Source organism: Neomonachus schauinslandi, chromosome 8, assembly GCF_002201575.2.
Source record: "Neomonachus schauinslandi chromosome 8, ASM220157v2, whole genome shotgun sequence".
NCBI classification, from domain to species: Eukaryota; Metazoa; Chordata; class Mammalia; order Carnivora; family Phocidae; genus Neomonachus; species Neomonachus schauinslandi.
This window is the reverse complement of record NC_058410.1, coordinates 9,232,155-9,242,631: the sequence shown is the minus strand read 5'-3', so window position 1 is coordinate 9,242,631 and position 10,477 is coordinate 9,232,155. Positions and strand designations below refer to the sequence as shown.

General features: G+C 46.8%; 1 protein-coding gene across 2 annotated transcripts; it reads right to left on the bottom strand.

The window, feature by feature from the left end:
• Positions 1-1,092: 1,092 nt before the first annotated feature.
• DYNLT1 (dynein light chain Tctex-type 1) lies at positions 1,093-8,328 on the bottom strand. Of its 2 annotated transcripts, none has more exons than XM_021693362.1 (5): positions 8,263-8,328; positions 5,141-5,182; positions 2,251-2,374; positions 1,779-1,856; positions 1,093-1,490 (listed from the first exon to the last, which is right to left on the bottom strand). In XM_021693362.1, the coding sequence occupies exons 1-5, from the start codon at positions 8,287-8,289 to the stop codon at positions 1,420-1,422; spliced, it is 342 nt and encodes a 113-aa protein (XP_021549037.1). In that variant the 5' UTR covers positions 8,290-8,328; the 3' UTR covers positions 1,093-1,419. The 2 variants fall into 2 exon arrangements, with proteins under 2 accessions (XP_021549037.1, XP_021549038.1); XM_021693363.1 differs by having other exon boundaries at positions 1,416-1,490; positions 1,779-1,836; positions 8,263-8,292.
• Between the last annotated feature and the right edge of the window lie 2,149 nt (positions 8,329-10,477).

Below are 10,477 nucleotides of genomic sequence, written 5' to 3'. Positions count from 1 at the left end.
GAATACGAGTTAAGTCACTAAAGAATATTTATGTATTTTGAGGATTTTAGAAACCAGTTGCCTTAGAGGTTAGACTTTTGGGAAAAAAAGCTACAAATCTTTTCCCCAGGCCCAAGGGAAGTCGCTTTAGTCTGTGACATCTTGTTATCCTGTTCATGTTGACTTGACATGTTTTCGATATACTGGTAACTATAATACCACACAGTGAAACAGAATTTTCTGCTACTGAAAACTGCCTTTTTACAAAAAGACTGTATTTGTAAAATAAAAACAACTTTAAAGTTCAAAAGTAAAGACAGAACTATGTAGTAGATCTTGGAACTTGTGTCCATGAGCACAGTAACCCCTGATCACAGAACGATCATTGTAATCAATCGAAAGTGAATAAATGTTTATTTATGGCAAACTTAACACTTTGGAAAGGGCTTCATTCTGAAACTTCCTTTCTGGTACATGTTAATAAATTTTACATACTCGATTCTTACGTGATTTATTTGCTCCTGCGTGTGGAGTTCGTTTGGCCATTCAGGCATGAGTACTTTAGGGCCAAAAGTAGAGCTTTCTTGATTTCAGCAAGTGGACACAGAAGCGTGTCTTTATTCCTGTGTGAACGTGGCCCATGGATGAGCGCTGAAGGTGAGGTCACAGACTGGGGCTTGGGGCTCACCTCCCCCCCCCTTAAATCAATCAGATAACCTCCCAACGTGGTTGCTGATTTATAAATAAGGGCCTAATTGTGGACACAAAAGGATTATGAAAGCGATGGTGGAAGCCCTGCAGTACGAACACATTTTTGGAGGGCTGCTGCTGACAAGCGGGGACACTGGGGCAGGAGCCGCCGCGCCGCAGGCCGGGCAGCGTGTGCGGCCGAGAGCTCTGGCTGCAGCAGGGACCAGCTGGCTAGCTCCCGGAAGCCGCAGGGTCCTGGGCCCGACAGTCAAAGCAGCACATCCTGCAGTGGGGAGAACCACCGCCAAATTCTAACTTTTCCTTTCTGTTTTTGCAGTTTTATAGATTTTAAAGTCACTAGTGAAATCTGAAGAACTCGTTTGTGGTATTGTTTAGACTATGAAGAAAAACACAAACTTTAAAGTGGAATAATTTATTATTCTAACCAAAGTACAAAGTATGGAAAATTAGTGTATCTGAGTCATCCAGAGAGTAGAGAAAGTTTCAAACTAGCAGATTTCAGTTTTTAGCACCTTTGAAAAGAAACAGAGTTAAGATGGGTGGCAGCACAGGCCTGAGCACCCAGGATGACCGTCCTCAGACTTGGCTGTGCCGTTCACAGAACGGGGCAGTCACCTGGCTGTCGTCGACGTCGTGGGTGCCACGAGAAACACTTGAAGAGAAGGAGAAGGGTGTTCGCTGGACCCCCGCCGGCTGCTGGGAGAGGAGGAGTGCGCAGACGCAGGAGGTTCAGATGGACAGCCCGAAGGCGCTGACGATGCAGTACATGGTCTTGTTCTCCCACCGCACGGTGCAGCTCCCTGTGGGGAGAAGGCATGGCCCTCAACTCGGGGACGCGGGGGCTCGCCATCCTGACTTCTCAGACTTCTTTACGGCACACGAATAAAGAAGGCCGCTCAGACCCTGCTCTATAAAATGTGTCAACGGGTGACTCTGATATGCATGCATTCAAAGACCTGAAACAGCCAAGCATGTTTCAGAAAACTCTGCCTGGAAAAATCTAGATCTCAGCAAGGTCGAGGAGGCGCCGCAGAGGCTTCAGCGCAAGGCCCACGACAAGCGTTCAGGGAACACAGGGAGAACCATACCGTCAGTAGAGCTGTCCCAGAAGCAGGAACTGGCCGTGTGTAAGCCCGCTCCGTTCTTCTGCATAATCACACAGGTCACTTCAATGAAAACAGGCGTTTATTAGAGAAACCCCCCCGGCAACACACCTTCCTGTCAGCCGACTTTCAGCATTCCGGGGCAGATCCCGGGGAAGGGGTTCATGGGAACAGTTGCCGGGGTAGACTGGCCCCGTGACAGTGACACGCCACAGCCTTCCCTTGTCCTCCCCCCATGCCTGCTCTAAATGCGTCGGGTGTGAAGTGCTGGGAAACCCAGTGATGGGCACCCTGCAACTGCTGCAGCCGCCCAACAGGCCGGCTGGCTGGTAACGCACACAACCCGGCGAGCTGCCCCTACTGGGCACGCGCTTCGAGGTCGGACACCAGAGCAAGTACTCCTCGGCAGTATCTCAAGAACCACCCACAGTATATACGAGAAGCAAAGGGGCATTACCGATGTATTTAAATGGCTTTCCCAGCTTGGTGAGTTGGCTTAAAGTTTGTTCTACGACATTTGTGGTCCACTGATTCACTTTGCTGTGCTGATAGGCATTGCCGCCGATTGCGCTCTCTATAGCCTGGAACGCGGGGCAGAGGTCACGGTTAGCAGGACCCACGAGCAGCGCCTTCCAGCCAGTACCAGGGCTCCTCTCCCGAAGCCTGCGCAACTATACGCTGCATAAAGCGTGAGCAAAAGCCACGAGCACTCCCTTGCAGGTACACCTTTGTTGAACAGCGTCCTCGTTCGTTAAGTAAGTTTTATATTCATTTTCTAAAATCCACACTTACAAAGGATCTGTCAAATTTTAAAAACATGTTGACTGAATGTACTGTTGACTGTTGCAGTTGGTACCTGGAGATGATAATTTTTGTTCCTACTGAGGCTAGAAAATACTTCCTTTGCCCATTCCTTAAAAGTATAGCAGACAGAAAAATCTTTACTAGGTTGTACAACCGACAACGTACAAACCTATGCAAATAATCGTGTGTTCAAAAATATTTCCTTTACTAAGCATTTTCTGGGAATATGTTAACACGTAAGTGCACTTTTCAAATAGAAAACGAGCCCTAAATATTACAAAAATTATTTTTTGTACTATTTTAAGGTTATGATGAATTTTTCTATTTGAAGTAGTCTCTTTCTGTGCTGCATCCCAGTGAGGGTTCATGCTGTGTAGCTCAGAGGTTACTCAGGAATACGTACGGCTGCTTGCCCCTGCTCTTGCTCAAGTTTGTGGTTAGGCTATTACCATTCTGTGGTTTTCTGAGCCTCTTTATGTTGATGCCAGTGTGCCTGCCTCTAAGCAGCTTTCTTCTCTACCCCTTTTCTAGCTGGAAACCAGAAACGTGAATTCCGATGACAGTTATGACCTAAAATAATTTGGTGAGGGCTCAGTTCTGTCCTCAGACATGCAGAGAACAGTCCTGGGATCTGAGTTGTGCACACTGGAGATGGATTAGGGTCTACTGTCTGGGACAAAAGCCCAGTGACCTTGCTTTTGAAGAACAAAGTGCTACCTATAATCGCACCCTGATTTCTACCTATTTATCCTGGGACTCTGAGCAGTCACGTTAAATACACCTCGTTTAGCTTCTGGCCTTCCCTCTGCACCCCCGTCCCCCCATTGTCATTGTCATAGCTCCTTCTCATCCTCTGACCTGTTCTGCTCCCTTCCCAACTCAGAGCATAAAATGAGGTTGTGGGGACATAGGCATTCCTGGTTTAAAAGGACCCGGTTATCACTAGATCTGGATATTGTTGAAAGAAGTGGGGGGCATCAGTCAAGCTAAACCTCTAACTTTGGCAACTCTCTACACATACACTTTGGAATGCACTGTTTTTCAGGGAGGGAGGAAAACTCCCCTCCAATTCTGGACTCACCCAAATTTATTACTACCTGATCCTTACAAGAGCGCGAGGGAAGAATTAACCTATTGCCAGGGGCAAAAAAGCTGTGGAGGCTGGTGACCACGTGAGAGTACCACAGCAGTACTACTTCATGCTTTCGTGGAGACTGGGAGAGTCTACTTTCAACTGTACTTGTTGCCTGGCAACTGAGTCAAAGATGACGCTGAAAACAAGTGAGATCACAGGGGACCTGTCCCCACTTCTCACAGTTCGACTCTGGTGCCACCACCTTCCTGCCCCCTCAACACACCGTGTTCCATAAGAAACACCCTGTGTAAAAACAAAAGCAAACTGTTACAGATCCTGCACAACAACTAGAAAATCATCTGTGATGGTGAATAATGTATATGGTAGAACAAAATCATTTTGCTTTTTGGTGTTGGTCACAAAAATAGGTTGTGGTTCTTGATCACTCTGGCATTAGATAATAATTTGCATTAGAGTCAATTCCAAATTACACACATAATCTCAGCTGGTACTTTAAACTTAGATCACCTAATGGCTTTCCTCTGGCCGCTGGCTTCACAGTCTGTGCTCAATTTACACAGGAAGAGAAGGGACTAAAGAAAATCTTTCTGGCCTCATTCTTGCCCCAGGTTCCCCCAGCACTCTGCACTATTCCAGCCCCATCTGCCTCATTTCAGTCCCTCAAACACACCATACACAGTCCCACCACAGGGCCTTTGCATACACCCACTTCCGGAGTGTTTGCACCCTCTTTTTGCTGAGTTAACGCTATTCCTACTCATTCTCCAGATTCTAGCTGTGAACTCACCAGGTGCGTCAAATCCCTCATAGCACCATGTACTGTGGCAGTTACCACACAGGGAATCCACATTTACATTTTCCAGTGTGATGATTTCTTAAGTGCCTGCCTGGTCCTGCCCCATACTGTAAACCCCTTGATGGTCAGTCCCTAATGCCCCCTTGATATGTATTTTTCCAATGAATGAAGAACAAATACCCTATTTTGTCTTCCACTGCCATCATCTAAGGGAGGTACCATGGTCAATAATGGCAAAATAGGTAGTTTAGGAATATAAGAAAAATAAATAGGTAAGCCCCAACTGGATCATCAGGTCTTAAGTAACTGGAAGTTACTCAATTTTTTTTATATTCACTCTTTATTCAACACCAGAAATATTTACTTGTGTACCATGACCATGAGTCTTTTATGTTAAAAGGTTATAGAATCAAGCCTTAGTAATATTCAATAATAATGCTAGTATATAACATTTCCTGTCTGGTTTAAAATATGTAATTTACATAATATGGGAGTAATTCTTATCTACATATTCACTGAAGAAAACTGTTATTTGAAATGCCAAAACACACAGGTTCATTTGAAACAATTCCAAGACAGTATTTAAAACACATTATTTTCACTCATAAAGCCATTAATCAACATTTTAAAAATAAGCATTCTTCCTCTTACCTCTTTTACAATGTTGCTCACTTCATCAACAACAAAAGCAGTCTGTAAGCAAGAAAACTAGTTAAGTTTGATGGCTTTAAAAGATCGGTTTCCACTGCATTGATTAATGCAAATTTAGGTAATAAACATAATTCAGAAATGACGACTTAGAAATAACCAAACTAAACTTTTCCTTTTATCAAGGAAAACACTACAGAGACTCAGAAATGCCGAGTGGCTCTGAGGATCACAGAGCCGGTGAGAGGCAGTCAGAGGAGTCTAGAATATGTATATAATTTAGAGGGTTTTGGTTTGTTTTAATCATGCCATGATCCAAAAGGCTGATTTCACTTTAGATTCAATCTCTCTATCCATTTCAACTGGCTACTAGGATCATTAACAAACACAGAAGTTTAACGAGTTACTTGACTTTTGTTTAAATTAGCTGACACTTTTCCCGATGTAAACTGATTAGGAGGTTTGAAACTTAAGACGTTTCTGTTTTTGTTTTTATCCACCATTAGTGATAAAATATACAATGATTATACTATTTCCCGAGAATTGTTTCCTCCTTAATGCTGTCCTACTTCAGGACTACAAAACCGGCTGCTTAGCACAACTATTCTCCACCAGTGCCTCAGGAGGAGCTGCCACCAGTAATCTAATGGCGGGAGTTTAAAGATGGTTTTCTTTTTATATAGGGTACATCTGAATGGGTTCAAGGTTCTGTCTGAGTCCTGCGAACAGTACTTAGCTCTGGACATTCCTTCTAGAGGGCAGCCCCAGCCCCTCAGTCATTGTGAATCCTGGTGGAATAAAGTCGAGTGCCCTGCTTTTGGCAGTGAGCTTTCCTCCCTGCTGGAGGCTGACTACTGTGGCCCTGTCCAAGCAATGCCCTTCTTTCCAGGAGGATCAAGAGCAGACTGCCTGAAGCCCTCTCACTTGCTGTACTTAGAAGAAGGTATACTTGGAGACAAAACCAACTCACCAAATCAATGAAAATTTGCAGTATCTTAGAGATTAAATGATTTCTTGAGGTTTAAAGGATCCTTCCAAGGGACTTCCGTGATCCTCAACAATACGGAAAAGTCCCTGTGTAACAAGCCACATGGCTGAACTATGAAGAGGGGCATTTCAGTGGACTTTTAGTGGAAAAGTAGAGCAGTTGTACAGAATCCCCTGGGCACTTTCAGCTTCTACAGGAAATATGAACAATGAGTTGAGAGTAGTCTTACAAAGGTCCAAGTATTTACATGAAGTTAAGAGGCTATGCAGAAAAGGCTTAGTTCAGAAGAGACTGGAGTGGATTAGTAAATACCTAAGGCACGCCTACCAGAAAGAAGTCAAGGTCTCACCCTCCTAAGGGCCTAGGGCTTTATCTCCGGTAAGCAGATGCTCTGTTCAGCCCCTTCAATTCACAGATCTGCAAGTGAGATCTGGAATAATGAAGTCCCTTAGCCACCTCACTGGTGGGAGCCAGAATTAAAATACCAGTATTAATTCTCTTACAGTGTCATTTCCTTTTTTAAAAAGGTTTATGGGGGGCGCCTGGGTGGCTCAGTCGTTAAACGTCTGCCTTCGGCTCAGGTCATGATCCCAGGGTCCTGGGATGGAGCCCCGTGTCGGGTTTTCTGCTCAGCGGGAAGCCTACTTCTCCCTCTCCCACTCCCCCTGCTTGTGTTCCCTCTCTCGCTGTGTATCTCTCTGTCAAATAAATAAATAAAATCTTTAAAAAAACTTTTAATTAAAAAAATAAAAAGTTTAATGGATATTCCTATAATACAAGCCATTTTCCTGTATTAATTTACAGGGAAAAGTTTTTCCTTTGCTAGGTGCTCCTGAACCATGTCTTCTCAAAATTATCCACTTGGTTGTTTCCAGCATTCAAACACTGATAATGGCACTGCCATTGTGTAGTACTTAGGAAATCAGATCAAAACTGAAACTCTAGCATCAGTCCTTAAGCCTTAGATTTTCTTTCCCTTCCAAACATTCCTGCTTAAACTAAGTTTCAAAAATGATAAAACATCAAACCTCACCAAATTCATCATAGTTTTTATTTTTGACAGGCTGCATAATATGTAGGACTCTATTTCAATTTCAACAAGAATTATTACTTAGCAAGAAGAAAATGGACAACTATTTTTCTGTAATAGCATCCATCAGCTATAGTCCCTGAATGCATGTTAAATTGAAGGAAAGCCATTTTAACAGCACACCGTAGAATAATGTCTTCTGCTTGGCAAATAACTGTATGCTCTACCCTGCTTCTTCACTGAGGCAATGAGAGATTATTCCTCCCCCCCCCCCACCAAAAAATAGAGGAGTTCTCACACTGACATATCAAACTCAAACTGAAAATGAAACCTAAGTGATGGTGGCCGTGGCGGATGTAAGCCCCCCACTGAAGACAAGGTGTGGACCTGCAGACAAAGGGAGCCTCTCCGACTGTGCACTTCTGCATTTTGCACGACAGCCCGAGACCTGAAAGATGTGACTGCATGTGCGCGTGCCTGTCACTCCGGAGTCGTGGGTTAAAACATCAGTGAGCAGACGCACACGCGGCCTTCAGTCTTCCCCACCCGTGGGCGCGGAGCACCTAGTCCAGGGTGGTGGTCTGCACCGCCGAATAAAGGGAGCGAGTGATAGCACTCTCCCGGAGGTCCCGCCTGCGTGGAGCAGGGTCCAGCGGGGCAGCAGGGCGGCGGGAGGGGAGAGGATCGGGGGCGTGGCGGGTGAGCGCGGAGCCAGACTCTGGGCGCCGCTGGGCCAGGGGCATGGGGCGGGCAGGGGGCGCGGCGGGGCTGGGGCGCCGGGGACGCAAGAGACCCTGCCCCCAGGAAGAAGTCCCCGGGCTGCGGAGCCCCTCCCGGAAGAACGACGGAGCGACGCCGCGGCGCTGGGAGCCCCTGCCCCGCCCCGAGCCCCGCCCCCCGGGCACGGCGCCGACGCCCCGAGCAGGCCGGGCCGGGGGTCACAGCGAAGCGCGGGGCAGGGCGCCGGTAGCGTCAGTTTGCCCGGGGGACTGCCGCCGCCCACGTCCGGACGCGGCCCGGGAGCCCACACACGCCCTTGGCTGCCACCGCCCACCCGCGCCAGGCGTTCTCGGCCTCCACCCTTCCCGTCGCCGACCCGGCCGTTACCTCCTCACCAGCCTGGTAGTCTTCCATCTTCCTTCCTGCGCGTCGCCACCGCCTCCGGCTCCCTGAGTAGCGCGCACTGCGCAGGCGCACCCAGGCTCCGCCCCTCGTGCTCGCGCCTCGCCCCGGACCCGCCCCGGACCCGCCCCGCTCTAGGGCCCCTCCCACGCCCGGCTAGCGGGGCCTGGGGACTTGGGATTCGCCCCTCCTCCGGTCCTCCCCGCGGTGGTTTCCCTGGGAACCCGCTCAGTATCCCGGCAGCTCTCTGGACCGCAGCAACTAAAACAAAACAAATGTACAAAAGCCGTTCTCCTGTCCGGCCCTTCCCTCCAGCTTGTACTGTGTGGATTAATTTGAACATTCAAATGGGTTCAGACATCTAGTAACAAATTGTAAAGGGATTTCTGAATATGACGAGCAGCGTGAGAAATTGCTCTCAGTCTTCCTGGAGATCCAGGATTAGGAAACTTTAGCTCTGAAGGAAACCTTCCTTTGGGGAGGTAAATTTTCTCTATAAATGAGTTTTTTCTTTTTTTCTTTAATGACCATTCAAAAAAAACATTCTGGGTGGAAAATTTTGTAAAATGCTGCACACTTCCTGGCTGCTTTAACCAAACTGAGCTAAACAGACACTTGGATACAGGGGTCATTCTGAAAATTAGTAATTGTACAGCACTTTCCAAGAAGGGCTGGACTATGGGCATATGTTTGCATATCCTCTGAGGCTAAGATCTTTGACTTTGGGGCTGCTTTTTCTGGTTTTACTATGTCCTTGAAATCAAACTGTCACTTCTTATCTCTCCAAAGCCCAGTTGCTAAAATCTACTTCCCATCCCCCCAGGAAGAGCTGACCACAAGCCCTTGAGATGTGGTAGAATTAAGCTACAGAGCTCACTTTTCAATCCATCAGAGAAACCCTTGTTGTTTCTCTCCTATGAATCTAAGTTCCGTGCAGGCAGAAGCCATTTTATTCGCTGCTGTGTCCCCTACCCCTTCAGTTGTGCCTGGCACAAGTGGGTGTATAATTAAAACTGATTGAATGAATGAATGATTTCCCCACAGGAAATCTGTCGGTTCTGCCTCATGCCCAACTGCAGAGAGCTGGCCAGTGGAGAAAGACGCCATTGCCTGCCTCCTTGTGGGAAGCAGAGGGCAGGTGAGCAGGGGGCCCAGTGGTGAGAGAAGCGACAATTCTGAACTGTATTTTCCTTTTCCGTTTTGTTCCCGTCCTAGATCTGGCTTCAACTCACCTGTTTAGTGGTTCAGCCTTGTGCCTCACATGTGATTCTAATTCTGACATTTCTTTGTCTTGGCTTCCTGACATTCCCAGCTTCACCTGAGATCCCATTTTAGGTGTCCTTCTGCCTGCCTGGTTCTGGGCCCCCAGCGGCACCACGCTCCTGAGCCAAAAGGGTCTTTTCACCGTCTTCCAGTTTTCTCTGGCTCTTCTGCGGTGGACCTGGAAGCCCACTAGGTAAGTGTCTTAGAATTATATGCAAAGCCAGAGTGAACAGGTTCTGAATGCCAATCTGCATTTGAATGTTGTGAGGTTTGGGACATCTTTTAGAAATTGCTTTCCGGGGTGCCTGGGTGGCTCCGTCATTAAGCGTCTGCCTTCAGCTCAGGTCATGATCCCAGGGTGCTGGGATCGAGCCCCACATCCGGCTCCCTGCTCGGCGGGAAGCCTGCTTCTCCCTCTCCCACTCCCCCTGCTTGTGTTCCCTCTCTCGCTGTGTCTCTCTCTGTCAAATAAATAAATAAAATCTTTAAAAAAAAAAAAAAGAAAAGACATTGCTCCACAGCCTTTTAGGAACTTCCTAATTCAAGTGAGTTATGAATGGCTGCTGGGTTGGTACATTAGTAATGCATAGACTTTGTGTTGTAACTGAAACTCACCAGCATGTGCATAAATCAACAGAAAACATGTAAATGTGAATTTTAAAAAAAATTTTACATGACTTTAGCTTCTGTGCATTGGGTACTGCTCTCCAACTTTATCAAAGACCATTCATTAAATGATCTTGGCATATGGCCTATTGAGTCTGCCCCCAGAAATGGATAAATTGGTCTGTTTATCTTCCGAACTGTTTGTCCACTTGTTCAACACACGTACATGGAACACTCACTGTGTGTAAGCCTCTGAGCTGGAGCTGAGGCTACAAAGTTTACTGAGATATGATCTCTATGGCAAATTTTTAGAAACAACTTTCTGTAAACA